General features: G+C 36.6%; 1 protein-coding gene across 1 annotated transcript in view; it reads right to left on the bottom strand.

Moving 5' to 3' along the window:
- The window catches only part of ttc27 (tetratricopeptide repeat domain 27), a 96,340-nt gene extending 80,515 nt beyond the window's left edge, over positions 1–15,825 (bottom strand). The window contains exons 1-5 of the mRNA XM_058748727.1: positions 15,705–15,825; positions 15,521–15,619; positions 11,865–12,042; positions 8,417–8,546; positions 1,972–2,112 (exon numbers count right to left, since the gene is read on the bottom strand). Coding sequence (XP_058604710.1) covers positions 1,972–2,112; positions 8,417–8,546; positions 11,865–12,042; positions 15,521–15,619; positions 15,705–15,729 — 573 coding nt within the window. The 5' untranslated portion in view covers positions 15,730–15,825. The remainder of the gene's footprint in view (positions 1–1,971; positions 2,113–8,416; positions 8,547–11,864; positions 12,043–15,520; positions 15,620–15,704) is intronic.
- Positions 15,826–17,577: the final 1,752 nt, after the last annotated feature.

The raw sequence follows: 17,577 nt of genomic DNA, 5'->3' as shown, positions 1-17,577 counted from the left end.
CTTCATTCTGTGTATGCACACAAACTCACAGAGCAGCATTTACTAACTTATTTCCACACAACACACAAACAGTCAATCTGTATGCTGGCGTATCTGCCCTGTAAATGACCAGAGTCAGAGTTTGTGTTTGTTTGTTCTTGCACTAATGAAATAACGTTCTGGAACATGAAGCAGTGGGGGCGGTGACATGCTGCACCTCTCCCTCAACTAATCGCAGCAGAAATATTTTCATCCCTGTGCTTGTAGTCGTACAAGGAGGAGAAATAATAAATATATAAATGCATTAGTAACGCCTGTCTTACCACATAAATATTCACAGAAAGAAAAGAAGACACATGGTACAGCATGTGTAATGGCTCCATCACAGTTATAATACTGTAAGAGAGTGCAAGCCCTGCTGGGAAAATAAACAGTTTAATATTTACAATTCAATAAACCCAAATAACTGCAAGAGACTTGGGCTATACTATACTGCATTGAGAGAGAGAGAACAGTAAGACTCATGAGTTTGAATGCATGAGAGCCACAAATATCTTACACAGAAATAATTCTATTCTGACTGACAACATGAAATAGAAAGAACTACACCTTCAGTTCTGCTAATGATGATTTTTAAGGTTTCTGAGAAAGTGGGAAGCACATTTAATGTATAATGAATCAATCGCTGATGTTATTGACAGGCTGCTCCTGTGGAGGTGGGCTGCATAACTCCTGTGACTTTACAATTAGCACAATTAATGTCTATACTGTGCATGGCAATGAAATTGTATCTGGGACGTCACTTTTCTTGCTGTAATGAGCCATCAGCAGTTTTAGAACAGAATTGAATCATTGATTGCCACAAGGTAGGTGACATCTGAGAATAACGTTTTAAATAGCAGTCGGTTCTTCACATAAAAAAAACTGTAGGGTTTATGAAGAATGTAAATTATGTAAGTTGTATGGATGATTTTTGCTGTTTTGGGTTTTATTTGTTTTGTCATGCATGGAGCTTGATGGCTTTATTACTATACATTTACTGATCTAAATTGCCATTCAAAAGTTTGAGGTCAGTAAGAACTTTTTCTTTTAAATTCAGGAAGAATCAAATTAATCAAAGGTAACAGTAAAGACATTAATAATGTTGGAAAAAAAATTATATTTCAAATAAACGCTGTGCTTTCGAACTTAATTTACAAAACAATCCTGTAAAAAAACATTGCAATTCCCACAAATATTTTAAGCAGCACACGTTTCTTGATAATGTTGACAATATTAAGCAGAATGATTCTTGAGCTTAATATCAGCATATTAGAATGATTTCTGAAGGATCTTGTGACTCGGAAATTATAATATAACTGTCCAACTGAAGAAATTGCGCTGCACTTTTATTGTTGTGTTTGTATTATTGTTTTCATGAGCCAGGCAGTGGACTTTTTTCCCATGTGAATAAAAGAATTTGTAAACAACAATACAAACAAACACTCATCTGCTGTTGGAGGATCTTGTAACATAAATATGGGACTGAGTAACACAAACAGTCTAATGATCCGCTGCTGTGTTATGGGTTAGGCCTTGACACACACAGAGCCAAAAGAAACCTTGGTCATAATTTAACTGTTATTTTTGACAGCCTCATAATTCTTCACCGTCTCTCTCAGTAATGCACACAGGAGCATGGAATAACAACCTCAAACATATGAGAGAGAAATTAAAAAGTGACAGTTCCTTATTACCAACACACATATTGAGCCATATTGAGTAACTGTTCAAGTCAACTGCAGAACACTCCTTGCCTACTCCTTACATCAGTTTCCCTCCCATATTCAGTTTCCCTTATCTTGTTTTGATATTAATTTCAATCAATATATATTATCTACTTGGTACGTCAAGTTATACTGTTTTGATGTTGCAGTGCATTGGTGTGTCGTCTTGTTCCAAACCAAGGTGAATTGTACTGCATTCCTGCAGTGCTGCAGTCGTGTATCTCACCTGAAGGGTCTCCAGTTTGGCGCCACAGTTGACGAATATGACTCTGGTCAGCAGCAGCAGGAGGGGGTTGGAAACTAGACTGTAGACAGACTCTCCATCCAGCTGAAGACTGGACAACACAGCCATGTTCAGGGCTGCAGGCTGTGTGTGTGTGTGTGTGTGTGTGTGTGTGATAAATGAGGAAAGGCAGAAAGAGAGAGAGAGAGAGAGAGAAATGAAACAAGATTAGAGAAAATTACAACTTCTCACAGTATTAGGGACATCTACAATTTATTCTATCATGGTTTTACAATAATAATGAAAACCGCAACAACCATGGTATTGAGTTAAACTGTAAATAAATTACTAATTAAACCACAACTTCATTCTACTTTTCTCATCTACTGTATGAAAAAGAAATGACCTAGTTTAAAACAAATTGCTGGTTTGTAGTTTTTAATAAACACTTTTCCTAAAAATTGAAGAAAAAGTATTCAATTCATGAAATTTCTCAATTTATGGAAAATATAAGTTAATATAAAAAAAAAAAAAAAAAATGCAAAATTAGGTAGTCTCAAACTAGGCAGTTTCCTATGAGTGACAGTTAATTTACTGCATTACTTTGCAAATTATTTTGCAAACTATTTACAAATTCTGTAGGTTTTTTTTTTTTTTTTACACAAAATTTGTATAATATTAAGTTACTGTGCACATTGAAACGGATAACGCAATCAAACAATGAGCTAACAATGTCACGTATTTTCTCATTGTTTGTAACAAAGCTTTGAGCTTTTGTTTTTCCATTTTGGAATTTGTTTTTATTTAAGATTTTTGAGAAAGGAAAAAAAAAAAAAAAAAAGTGTAACATTGTTAACTCTGTATGTAATATGTCACTCTTCTACCATCAGTAAAAATATTAATATTAATCAAATTTTAGTAATAGTCACAAATATATATCAAATTCCTAAATTCATATTAAACTAATTCAATAGAATAAACAGAACAAAATTACTTCATTTAAAGATTTTCAGACCCTATTTTTGTTATATTATTGAATTAATTTTATATGAGGCTTATATTCAGGCCCTACTGATGGCAAGTGCCTTCTGTCCATCCATCTCTCTCCATGTGTGCTGCTCTCTGTCTAATTTAGAGGGCCTGTGCTCTCTAGGACAAGGCTGATAAATCAGCAGCTTTAGAAAGGTGTGAGACAGCAGAAAGTGTTACACACACACATACAGTGCCTCTCCAGGGATCTACGAGGCCTCCGTGGGGCATTAGGGAGAAAAATCTCTTCACCTCTGCATAATTAGGAGCCCTAAGAGGTTTCATTAGCAACCCTGCAGCTCTTGACACACTCATTATCCAGAGCACAGACCTGTCCACTCATTAAATGTGCTGATATTAACAAAATACTAAAGAATACACACAAAATGATTCTTGAGATAGATCATTAAAAAAAAATTAAAATAAATCTAGAAAATATTGGAATGAAGGAATATATTACATTCATACATTCTAGTGATAACAGAACTCCAACAACCGTTTCACCATTTGTATCACTTCGCTTGCGTTATTTCTCATAGCGAGTGTCATGGCGGATGCACAGATCCACTATAATTTTATAAATAATAATGTTTGTGTGTCATGGAATGTAGCTTTTTAGGCTAGGATGTACTTGTTTAGACTTAAAATATGTGGTTTGTTAATAAAGATTACGTCTATTTGAAAATTTGCTTCGATGTTTTCGGAGATGTGAGCTCCAGGACGTCATCGGGTGTTCAGCACTCATAAACCCACCGAGAGCAGCCTCACCTCGGCCAGATCTTCTGGAATTTGCTGCTGGCTCTGATGTCTCTATAGTGGTTAAATATGAGATATAATTTGTTTCGAGTAAATCTAATGGGCAGTATTTGGTCTCAATCTATTATTTGTTTCAAAGCAAACAGTTTTAGCCCGAGGGCAAAATTTCTTAATGTTATTATATATGTAATATTAATGCTGTATATGAGAGCACTGCTTTGTACTTTTGACTGAATTGCCTAGTAACATTTATGATGGTTGCTGTTGTTGCTGTTTATTACATGTCATTCAATAAATTAGGGGTGCTAGGCATTTTTTAGACATTTTTCAAAAAAATATATTTATTTATCTCACCTAAATGTTTGATCATGCACTGCATTTTTGTTTGATAATTGTGCAATTGTTGCACAATAGCTTAAACACAGCATAAGCCTGATTTCGTGAGCTGTATGTGAGGCGGCCTTTTACACCTGGTTCACACATACTCCGTTTGCAGTGCGTATGCAGTCCATTAAGCGGTGTAGAAGCAGCTTTCACACAGGAGTCTGCAACTGATCCGTGACTGTTTACTACAGACACAACATTTATCCATTATTTTGATTTCAAATCCAAACATTGTTACTGAAAATGCTTTTTCAGCATTGTGATTCGTTTTTAACACAGTAATACATAGACGCGTTTCATAGATGTGTTTAAATGCAATATATATATAAGAAACACATTATTCAATGCTTTTTACTTTTGCATTTAGGCCTGCTTCTTGATATATTAAGTTGCTCAAACAAGTGGCAAAACATTTAAACTATCTTTCTTACATTATCACAAACATTCTAAATGAAAACTTACCACTGACAGAAACAGTCAGCGCTACTGCTTTTCTTTAGCATTTAAATCTTTATTACAAGCAATCCTGCAGTTCAAGGACTTTGTTTTCCTATACCTCCACGAGTTCCATCTATTATTGCCTCGTTTATCTAAAAGTGCTCTTTTCCTTTAAACCTAACCAAAAAGCCATAGCCTGTGTGTTGACTGTGAAACAATGTAGACTTTAATTATAAGCATTTATGGTGTAATTACTACATTTCCGTGTCAATCCATGTTCATATTTACCGCAAACAATGTGCTGTTACTTTAATTCTTCGCTTGCATGCAACGCAGCAAAAATAGACTCTGTGTGGAAACGATCTCTGCACTGCTGCAGACGCACCACTCCTGGAACGCACTGCCGGACCGCAACCGTGTGTAGTGTGAACGCTTAATCCGTTCCAATCTCCAGGAGGACACGTGAGCGCTGAATGGTTTAAACACTGGCAAGAATTAAAAATAAATAAAATTTATAAATTTTAGTGACGATGCGACACTGCCTCGATTGTGCAAGTGACAATTCCCGTGTCAACTGTGCAGCTCGCTTATAGTCAGACGCGATGTGATTTGAAGCCATTTGCACATTAATAATATTTTATATAAATAGTAGAATTTAATAGTAGTATTTTGTATTAAGAAACGGTGTGTGTGTGTGTGTGTGTTTGTGATGGTAATTTTAGTTACATTGTTCCACCATTAGATAGCGACGACAGGCTATAGAGTCCGGGAATGTGTCGTCACGGCGGCAATGCATTCTGGGAATTTAGGTCACGGGAGCTACAGCGGAGACTGAGTGGTAGTGAATGTAGACGTTTTATATTATTTAATGTTTATATTATTCTACTTAAGATCGCGTTGCAGTGGTTGGCTTACTGTATCATCAATTGCCATATCCCTTTGCACGGCCCGTGTGAAAAACGTGCTTTCTCCGCGTTAGAAAGCCGAAAAAGCAGGTTTTACCTGCAGACATTGATGATATGGCAGTTGATCATTCCAACGGGATCTAAGTTGAATCATATAAACATTAAATGTCTACATTCACTACGGAACTCGGATTAAAATTAAACTGAAACTCGGTATGGTAAACATCTAAAATAAAATGTAGCTTTATAATTCATCTCTGTAGATTTAATATATTATAGATACAGTGATTTGCATTAAACTGTAAGCCCTCACACCATAAACAGAAGGAAATCATATATGGAAATGTTATTTGTGGCAGCTCGTTAATACCCGGCCACTTTTTGTACGGATTAACCATGGTTAATTGTCAAGTGTTTAGCAGTTAGCATATATCAGTACCACTGTAGTGAAGGAGACTGAATAGTAATGAATATTTGCAGCCTCTCAGACAAACAGAGCAATTTTTATTTATTTTTTTTATTTAAAGAGATTTACATATTAGTTCGTTTTATTCTAAGCGTATGTAAGATGTTTTTCAAAAAAATATGTAAAACGGTCTGCTTATTCTGTGGTGATTTGCATTTGTTTAAGCTGTGTGCTCCTGAGCGTGACCTAAAACATGGTGGAATCCGACGCGGCGTAACGTAGGTTCCCATTCTCTATTTTTATGAGTGAGTCAGCAGTAAAGACTTTTATACTGAAAGAGACTGAAACAGGGTTGTAAACAATGAAGTTTTTACGGTTACACTTTATTTTAAGGTGTCCTTGTTACAGTGTAATTATACATTTAAGTACTGAGTAATATTAATTAACTACATGTACTTACTATATGGTTAGGGTTAGGATTTGGCTTAGGGTTACTTGCATGTAATTACAGGTGCTGGTCATATAATTAGAATATCATCAAAAAGTTGATTTATTTCACTAATTCCATTCAAAAAGTGAAACTTGTATATTATATTCATTCATTACACACAGACTGATATATTTCAAATGTTTATTTCTTTTAATTTTGATGATTATAACTGACAACCAAGGAAAATCCCAAATTCAGTATCTCAGAAAATTAGAATATTTACATTTGAGTTTGAATAAATGACCATCCCTACAGTATAAATTCCGGGTATCTCTTGTTCTTTGAAACCACAATAATGGAGAAGACTGCTGACTTGGCAATGATCCAGAAAATGAACATTGACGCCCTCCACAAAGATGGTAAGTCACAGAGGGTCATTACTGAAAGGTGTGGCTGTTTACAGAGTGCTGTATCAAAGCATATTAAGTGCAAAGTTGACTGGAAGGAAGAATTTGGGTAGGAAAAGGTGCACAAGCAACAGGTATGACCGCAAGCTTGAGAATACAGTCAAGCAAAGCCGATTCAAACACTTGTGAGAGCTTCACACGGAGAGAACTGAAGCTGGAGTCAGTGCATCAAGAGTCACCACGCTCAGACGTCTTCAGGAAAAGGGCAACCAAGCCACTTCTGAACCAGAGACAACGTCAGAAGCATCTTACCTGGGCTGTGGAGAAAAATAACTGGACTGTTGCTCAGTGGTCCAAAGTCCTCTTTTCAGATGAAAGTAAATTTTGCATTTCATTTGGAAGTCAAGGTCCCAGAGTCTGAAGGAAGAGTGTAGAGGCACAGAATCCATGTTGCTTGAAGTCCAGTGTGAAGTTTCCACAGTCAGTGATGATTTGGGCTGCCATGTCATCTGCTGGTGTTGGTCCACTGTGTTTTCTGAAGTCCGCAGTCAACGCAGCCATCTACCAGGAAATTTTAGAGCACTTCATGCTTCCTTCTGCTGACCAACTTTATGGAGATGCAGATTTCATTTTCCAACAGGACTTGGCACCTGCACACAGTGCCAAAGCAACCAGTATCTGGTTTAAGGACCATGGTATCCCTGTTCTTAATTGGCCAGCAAACTCACCTGACCTTAACCCCATAGAAAATCTATGGGGTATTGTGAAGAGGAAGATGCGATATGCCAGACCCAACAATGCAGAAGAGCTGAAGACCACTATCAGAGCAACCTGGGCTCTCATAACACCTGAGCAGTGCCACAGACTGATCGACTCCATGCCACACCGCATTGCTGCAGTAATTCAGGCAAAAGGAGCCCCAACTAGGTATTGAGTGCTGTACGTGCTCATACTTTTCATTTTCATACTTTTCAGTTGACCAAGATTTCTAAAAATCCTTTCTTTGTATTGGTCTTAAGTAATATTCTAATTTTCTGAGATACTGAATTTGGGATTTTCCTTAGTTGTCAGTTATAATCATCAAAATTAAAAGAAATAAACATTTGAAATATATCAGTATGTGTGTAATGAATGAATATAATATACAAGTTTCACTTTTTGAATGGAATTAGTGAAATAAATCAACTTTTTGATGATATTCTAATTATATGACCAGCACCTGTATGCATAATTTATTGTTATTATAATAGTAAGTACATGTAACATGTGAAACAAGGGCACCTTAAAATAAAGTTTTATCATTTTTACTTTCAAAGACGCAGCCAACAAATTCACAGAGCTGAGCAGCTTTCCTCAGCTATAGTTCGGACAAAAGATGGTTTTTAAAGACACTGTTGTTTTATGCATTTACACACTCATGGCATCAAACTGTTGTATAAATGCAATATCACACTACTAGCTGTGCAATATGACTGTATATCAGCACGCTGTGATTATCTACGGCACTCAGTCCTGCCGATATACAGCCATATCGCACTGCTACTTGTGTGATACTGCTCATATTATTATGTATATATATATATATAACTATGACATATACTATTCACACTCATATAATGTGTTGAATATTTTCGTACCATTACATACAATGACACTGGTCGTGTATAATCAAGGGTGCATCATGGTACTGTACCTGTGAGAATTTCTGGAGCAAGGCTTCAGGCAGAAAATCAGAGACGTGGAGCTCAACTGGAGGCCCGGTCCAATTACTCTGAGCGAAAAGGTTCAGACACCCCACTGCCAATGCCAACAGAGCAGTTTCTCTACAGCAGACAAGAGATCAGGTTCAGAAACTTGCATGTTTTAGAGTTAATGTCATTACAGCCACTGGATTTAATCATCTGAAATACACAGACGTTGACTACCACCACAATATCAATCAGGTAAATGTTGTTTATTTCTGAAAACATCTCCACACTTTTGTGGCTTCGAACTACAGGACTCTGATGCAAATGTACAAACCTGAAGGAACAAATCGGGTGGCAGCAATGTGCCGCTTGCTGAAATCAAAGACCTGAGATCTTAATTCTGCTCTACGGTGGAGTCAGTCCCCAGATGCCATTGAGAAAGGACACATTTACATACACGTTTCACTGCGATCTACAGCGCTGATGTATTCTCACAGGAGAAAAATGGCTGTGAGTGATGAATCTCATTGTACATTTTAGTCCTTTTAAAATAATACATGATGGGTAAATGAGAATGCACAAGAACACAACAGAAAGAGAAGGTGAGGAGTAAGAAAAGGGGAAAAAAAAAAAAAAAAAAAAAATGACATGCATCTCTCTGCATTCAACAGCACACAAACATCAATCTACCTGCATCTAATCTCTCACCAGAAAGCATCACTCATTATTCAAGCCACTCCACCTATCTACAACTACTTTCTGCCTCACTAACAGAAGCCACAATGAGAGAGGCTGTAGAGAAAGAAAAATACAGCGAGAGGGAGCGTGATCAAGCCAAGGAGAGATAAGAAGAGAGGCACGGCTGAGGAGCGCAGCGCAACCCCCATTTCCTCAACTCATTCTTTCTCTGGAGAGAAAGGACGCTAACGTGGGCTTATCGAAAGTTAATAATTTATGCCTGAAAAGAGGGGGACAGTGTTTGAACTCTTCTGTATGGTTTTATTCATTCTCAACACAATAAAACGCTCTAGTCAGCTGAAGCCACCATCAACCCGCTAAAAGTCCTTACGTGGCGCTACACAACGCACTTGCAGTGCAGTCAGCTTCCTTGATTATAATGGAAGCATTCTAGTTTTGTGTTTCTCGCTCGGTCTGAATATGCGAGTGTGTGAATGAACAATCTGTCATCGTTTACTGCATGTCTTTCTTCTGAAAAATACAAAAGATGATATTTTTTAAAATGTCAGTGTTTTTTTTGGCAAACTCAGTGGGGTCCAATGGTGTGACTGTGTGTATGTGTGTGTATAGGATAAACGTACCTATTAAGCACACTTCCATTTTTGAGATCAGATTATGAAAAGAAAAAATGTTTTATCCTACTTGATGTCTTAACCAATTGATATGTTTGTTACTATATACCTCCTGTAATTTCAAGTCAATCAGACCACTGCACACTGAGATATGGGTCTCCATGTGTGCACACTGTCTGGTGGCCATTTTGAAAGCTGTCTGAATACTTTCACCAAAAGAGGATCCCCTTAAATGTGCGTTTTTTAGATGTTTAAGCCTTTATTTTGGGTAAGTTTCACTACTTATTGTACAATTAACAGATTAATGTTCAGACCTTTGCATATTATAACCTGGAACTTGGATGTGGGAAATAATTACATTAGATCCAAAAGACAGTTTTAGCAACATAGCACAGATGCTACAGAACACAGTTAGCTGACTTGCTGTATAAGATTGTGTGCTACGCTAACATATTACGTCACAGGCATTGGCTTGTACTTTTACATTCATAATATTATAAATTGACAGTTTATTGCTGGCCTGTCGTTCTACAGTGCTGTAATTTTTAAAGATTTCATATTATTGTAAGGTGAGCTTAAAGGGTGCACTACTATGAAGAAAAAATAAATAAATAATAATAATAATAATAATAATAATAATAATAATTCACACAGCTTCAGTGTGACAATTTCATAGATATTGTTAATAATAGTTTTTCATATTAAAATATGTATGAACTTAGTACATGACCTAGACTATTTCTTTAGCACAAATCCTGTCATTTTAATAAATATTACATGAAATTTATTAAAGATTGTTGCTGCTCCAATTAAGCTCAGTGTGTTCTCTTTAAGCTCTTCCACATTGAACATCTATGTAAATACTTCATAAACAGACTTTAAATATAAACTGATGGTTGTCACTAAGTTAAGTTAATCGATTTTCTATGGATTCTGTCAACTCAAATCTGCAGATTGGCTCTGATCTTTGGCAACTAGCATCAACTTTTCCAGACTGTAAATCTGTGGAAAACTGGGGCAAAAATCGTGTAGTGTATTCCAGCCTTAAGAGACCACAGATAAAGAAAAAAAAAGAGGTTTCATAATGAGGATAGTCTCTGTGTTCAGCCCCATGAATGAAATGTTTTATTGGTTTGTTTTATTTGATTTTTGAACGTGTTACTTAGCTGAATGTGGACTAGCCTAGATATTGCAATGTGCTTAGATGACACTTCATTATGAATATATAACTGATCAAATTGAATGCCTTGTTGCTTGATTTTAGTGTTCTGTTTTTTTGGGGGGGTTTTTTGTGATTGACTTTGTACCTTCAAAAAAATATATTTTAACAATTATTCTTTAAAGATTTTCCTTAAAATAAACAAGAATTTTTAATAAAACATGATGCGAGCTTAATGGGAACAGGGGTGTGCCTAAAAGGTACAAAAATGTACCCATTAAGCACAGCCGGACTTTTTGAATTTAATGATGTATATCTTAATTGAAATGCTTTTGACATTTAAAATAAAATAAAATAATTTTTGTGTGAGAGATTAATATTTTATTTTAACAACTTTTTCTACTGAAACCAATATCTTGTGCACTAAAAATGTCTTAATGTAGATTTTGGTGAGCTTAATAGGCAAGTTTACCCATATGGGTATATGTATGTGGGATATGAGCTAAACTCCTGTTAAATAATTCATAGCCAATTATATTAGACAGTACAAATAAAAACCATTAATCACAATAAACAAGACATTTCACGCCGTAAAACAGAACTCATTTAAATAGCGCTATTTAACTCTAAATCTACTGCAATAAAAGACCAAACCTCCTGTAATTTATCAGGCACAATGAGTGAATCTAATTGAGGACATCTTTAGGCAGTAGTGTAATTTAAATGAATAGTATTACAGTTTCACTAATTAAATTAGTCCTCATTTGCATTTAGATTCTAATGATTTTAATTAACTCGAATAAATTTAATGTTTAAATACAGAACATGTACGTGCCTTCAACATTTAAGAGTACAATGCATATTTCTCATTATGGTGAAGATCATGGAGTTTGATAGTGCTAAACAACAGTTAAACGTTCTCTGTACTTTATACAAGCAGAGTTAAAAACAGAAAGCCAGCCGTCATATGTTCTAAATCCTTACCGGTCGCTCCTCTGGTCTTCAGTGGCATTGCTCAGGTAAGACAGCACCTGTCTCTCCAGATAGGCCTCAATACTGTCATCTTCTTCAGGAGCACCTCCCAGCAGCCCCTGCACCGCAGAGCTGAAGAGCACGGCCTCGAAATCTCCCTCACACACCAACTGCAGCAACGGCCCTCCATCTGAACACACACACACACACAAGGAGAGAGCTGCTAAAGACAGTCATTCATACAAATCAATGCATTTATGGTTTGTTACAGAAAGCCACTTTTTAGCACAAATTTCTCAAGTGCCAGTGCCTCAAACAAAGAGGAACAATTCTCAGCCCGCTGTCATATTTTAAAACTGAAACAAGAGCAGAACACTCTGTTCTCAAGCTTTTTAATAAGAACTCAACTATGAGTATTAGGTGTACAGTATGTGTGTGAAGAGGTTTAATATATGAAACTGGCTTCTAGACTGCAGTTGTGAGATAAGATTGGACTTTTTCAGGTTGAAGCTCTAACAACTCTTACATAAATGTGTCACAAAGGATCCCAATTTTTAATGTTGCGATTGGTTATCACTTTTGATGACACTCTGCAGTCTTAAGTGTTTTTGTTTTAGACATTATTAAAAAGTGTTTTAACTTGAAATGTTTGCAATTTTTACAGAAAAAAGTTAAAACACTACAGTAAAAACTTGTTCATTGTTTACTATGTTTAATTACCATATAATTTAAAGTGAAAACTATATGTAATTTCAATGTAAATTACTGTCAAATGTATGGTCTTTACAAGTAAAAACTATTAATTACTGTAGAATTTACAGTGAATACCAGTAAAAGGACACTGTAAGAAAAACAAATCCTTTGTGCTGGTAATTTTCTGCTGGGTCATAAATGTGTTTAGTTGACAATTCCTCAATTACAACACAATGCAATGCATCATTCAAAATACGGGTAAAACACTTATGAAATCAATACGGAAGTTCCTTCACATTAAACTATTTTTATGAACTTTTCTTAGAGTGGATGTTCCCATAAATCCCTGCATTAAACAGGACATATTTTATATAAGTAATTTGTTACATCCTAGTACGAACAAAGATGTCCATTTACTCACAAATGAGTAAACGAACGCCAATGTCTACCACAAATAAAACAGAAATCCAATTCCAACCATCACCACCTCAGGATCAAAGTCAAATTCAAATTCAGTTTGTGCCATTTACTCCCTCACTTGCATACTAGAGGGAAAAAAGGAAAACTATAAACAAAAAGGAGAGGAGCAGCAAAACGCCTCCATGAAAAGTGCGAACCGTGAAATTAAATAGTTCATTGTACACAAAGCACCGGCCTGAAAAAGCATAACAAAATGACTCTCCCTCAGAGAAACTGTTTATTTATACCAAACTTGCAGTTACTTCATGGCATATTTGCAGAGACATTCACCAGAAAAAGTCTGAGCTATAAAAGGTCAAAAGCAAATACTTATTTTAGTTTTATCCACCACTACAATAAACCCATGAGTACATTATATATGGACAGCTACACTGAATTAAAGGGAATCTTATATTACAGAATTATGAACAGCCTCAAATTCAATTTAGATCTTGGATTACATGCATCACTTTGCAGATACAAAATGGTGCCACCTCTGATATGAGTGAAGAAAGCTGCACTATTTCTAGAAGAACACTCGCTTCCAGCCACTTCTTCAGTCGTTGATCTCTTCTGAGGAGAAACTGGCGTGAATAAATGTGACTGAATGAGGACGGACTGAAATAGCTTTACTGAAGATCAGATCGACACATCTCAGACACTATCCTGTGAATTACACATTAATCACTTCTGAGGTTGATGTTCATGAGAGAGAGGGACACACATGGGAGGAACGAAATATGCAATGGATGTATACAAATGAACAGTTCCAATATTCAAAATGCACAGCTATTTGTCATGCCAGTAACAGCACATTAAACTGACAAAGATGGGGAAGATGGATAATGTATGAAATCAGAGGCAAGCAATAATGTAATCCTATAATTCAGCCTAATGAAGGCGTTCACACAAGGACGCTTTCCCTCTGCGTTCATTCACATGCGTGACTTTGCCCGAAGTGTTGCACTATCAATGTTGTATTTTTAAGACGCGTGTACTCAAAAGTAGCAGCTCATTTTAAATACTTTTTACAAGCCAACAACAAGTTCGAGTTTCGAGTCAGACATCACGAATAACTTGCGGTTCAAGCGAGTTTGATTAAGGGAGTCAGATAAATTCCGTAACAACCGTTCTGTGGTGTTCATTCGAGTCATTGGTTCAGAAATCAGACTCTCGTCGAGTTATGTTTGTGGTCAATTTAAAATAATCGTTTTATAGGAGTAATATATTCGAGAATCGGACTACCTCGGCCGTGCTTAATTTTTGATTCCTTAAAAAAAAAGCTTATAAATATCCTCTGTTGGGGGACTGAACTAGAATGTATTTGCTTGATTTACTAAACGAATTGGCTTTTTAGGAATCACACTACATTTGCAGTGCTGTATTCGATTCACTGAAAAGAACCGGATAAAACCATAATTTGTTCGGTATCCGAACTACACAGTATTTGCTTCCTTCACTAAAAAGAATCTGTTTTGTACAGGAATCGGACTATGCTGTGCTGTTTTGTGATTCACTAAAAAGAACCGGATAAAAGAATCATTTGTTCGGAATCTACATGGATTCACTAAAAGAATCGGCTCTCAAGACTCTTTTTTTTTTTGTTCAGGAATCGGACTATTTGTCACGCTGTATGTTTTTTGATGTTTTTGGCATTCAGAACCAACTAGGAGCCATCCATTCGTAATCGAACTACACCAACATGATTTTGTTATATAATAAAATAATTTTAAAAAAGAGCCAGTCATTACAGTCATGCGTTAGAGTATCGAACTATATGCTTGCTATGTTTCACGCCGTAGAACCTGTAGCGGTGTTGCGGTGCTGAGCAAGAAACACTGACAGAGTATTTAATACGGTGTTCCGTGACCGTCCGCATCAGCAGCTTCGAGAACCGTTTAAAAAAAAAAAATCAATAATCATTTAATTATGAAACCTTAGATCACGACAGTAATTCAGTTCCGGTATTATAACATAAATAATAACATCTTAAATGTGTTGCGCTCTTTCTAGTTGTGAGGCGTCCTGTGTGAACGCCCACTAAAAATAATACACGCACAGGAGTGTGTACATGCAAGGTAAGGTCGGCAGGTGCAGCCCGGCTTTGTTCTAAAGCTGAGAGCTAAATAACAGCGTATCTTCTCTCACCTCAACATCAACAGGATACACACGCGTTTGTCCTCGATGAGCTAAAGCTGCCCACACGGTCCCTCCATGCAGTCAATACACAAATACACAAGTCACGCTGTTAGAACGCTGTCAAATGCCGCTCAGTTCACACTCAGCGAAAACTCACGCCTGTCTGGACACAGTCCCGTGCGTCGGTGCAGCGCGGAGACTTCAACACACATGCGGCACATTTAAACCACGTGAGAGTGCGTCCAGCAAACCAACCAGCACGCAACACATCCACAACAATAACCGAGCAGATCCACACACGGCTGGACGAAACCATCATCATCATCATCATCATCATTACAAAAGCACATCAGCTCAGATGTGCCGCTGTCTCTTACCTGCGGTGCTGAAGCCGCTCTGTTTCCAGTCCGGACTCAGTCCGCCCAGAACCGCCGCCTCGAGCTGCAGCATTATCATCCTCATCATCCTCGTCAACCCTCAGGAGAAAAACGAAACACGCGTCACGTCGCTCAAGACCTGCTCTGGCTGTGAATGTGAGGTGTGAAGGGTTCGTGTGCTCACTGTGATGTGTTTGATTTCTCCCCATGTGCTGCAAGTGTCATCAGTGAGCAGCCATGACAGCGACGTGGTGCATTATGGGATACTTAATAAGGCAACTCCGCTAAGGGAACGTCAAGATTTGACCAGACGCTCCAACGAACGCAAAATAAAATCAGTATTGGATTAACAGTATCTATCTATCATCTAATATTCAAATTCAACCCAAACAAGGCTTTGTGGCAATGTCCAGAATACCTAAACAAACACAATAAAAGTTAACTTTTAATATGTTCACTTTTATTATCGAATTGTCATGAACTTCACCTCTGGTCTTTCATTATTTATTTGTAAATCTAATACTCAAACTGAGCGCAAAATGTATTTTATATACTAGGCTATTATATAATATTATTTAATATTAGAATTATACAAGAAGTACAATGGCTTTAGTTATTAAAATAATAGAACTTCCTTCAGATTCCCTCATTTTTTATTACAGTCACTGCTCTCTTTTGTATTTTTAATGCAGTTCAAATGTAGTTTGAAACTTTTTAGCTTGTTTTTGTGCTAACCATAAAGCTCTAAAGCAATTCAAAGAAAGTGAAAAATTAGCATATCAAAAAGAAGAAATATATGCCTAGTTTCCAGTAGCCTAACTAAATGCTGAAAAAGTGAGTCAGAGATGATTCCTATCTTTTTTTAAAGAAACTTTTATTCACTGAGCCCTTTTCCTATCATCATTCTTACTCTGAGATATTAATTATATCTGTCCCTTTTTTTCCAATAAAGCTTTTGATTATTTTAAGCAGGCACAGAGCTGTGAATATAAAGCTTCCTGTGCAGATGACTGCTATATCTGTACCAAATGACTGACTGTTAGCATAAGGGAACCTGAGGGGGCCGTTGACTCCTGGAACCCTCCTGTTCTGTCTCTCTCATGCCTCTGATGCTTCTGGCGGTAGTAGAAGGTCATTCTCTTTACAAAAATCAAGCAGATGATTCGTCTTGATTACACGGAGTGGCAGAGGAGCGCTGGAGTCCGGAAGGTTTGGCAGTGTGTAACACGTGTTTGTGTGAGTGTGTCAGATATAAGGAGAGACCCCTAAGGACAGGTCAAAAATACATTCACACACTCAAATGCAGAACGATGTGTCGTATTGGACGTGAAATGACCGCAATGGAAACCGTGACCAATTACATCAAACGTGACATTAAAGGTCAAATGCATTTGTGATCACATGTTCACTTTGTACAGGAAATGTAGTTGCTGTATGTTTGTTGTTTGTAAGCTGTTTTTGTGCTGATTCTAACACTGAGCACTTCAATTTGTCAGTTCCACTTAATTACATTCTATAGCTGTTTTCAATCATTCTTCCTCTCTCTTGAGCAGAGAGGAAAGGTAATTACAGAGGCAAGATATGGCTGTATTGTAACACTCATTAGCCTAGAGACATGTCTGGCTATAGGACCAGAACCAGAATGCAATGTGAATTATGGGTTTCTTTATGTGTAAGCTGCTTCATTTTATGCTTCATTTTATTATAATGTGTCAGCTAATTATACTTTCCTAGAAATGTGTTTGATGAAAGATTGATTGTTCTCTGATGGATTTAATCAAATAATAAATATAGACATAGCAAAATGTGTGTGTATATTAACAAAACATTAAATTGCTTCTTTTTTTTATTTTTATTTTTTTATTAAACACTGCATTACTGGCATTACTACAACATTGGCTCTGTCTTTAAATAAAATGTCTATCAGTATTGCTGCAACAAACTCTTCGTACTGCAGTTTATGGTGCTGTTGTAAATGGGAGAAGATTTTTAAGATGCTTACATTTTAGAATGCAAAATATTTTAGCAAAATGTATATTTTAGTCAGAATTACTCGC

The sequence above is a fragment of the Onychostoma macrolepis genome, chromosome 17, assembly GCF_012432095.1.
Source record: "Onychostoma macrolepis isolate SWU-2019 chromosome 17, ASM1243209v1, whole genome shotgun sequence".
Classification (NCBI taxonomy): domain Eukaryota; kingdom Metazoa; phylum Chordata; class Actinopteri; order Cypriniformes; family Cyprinidae; genus Onychostoma; species Onychostoma macrolepis.
The sequence above is the reverse complement of the archived record's forward strand: the minus strand, read 5'-3'. Positions and strand labels throughout refer to the sequence as shown.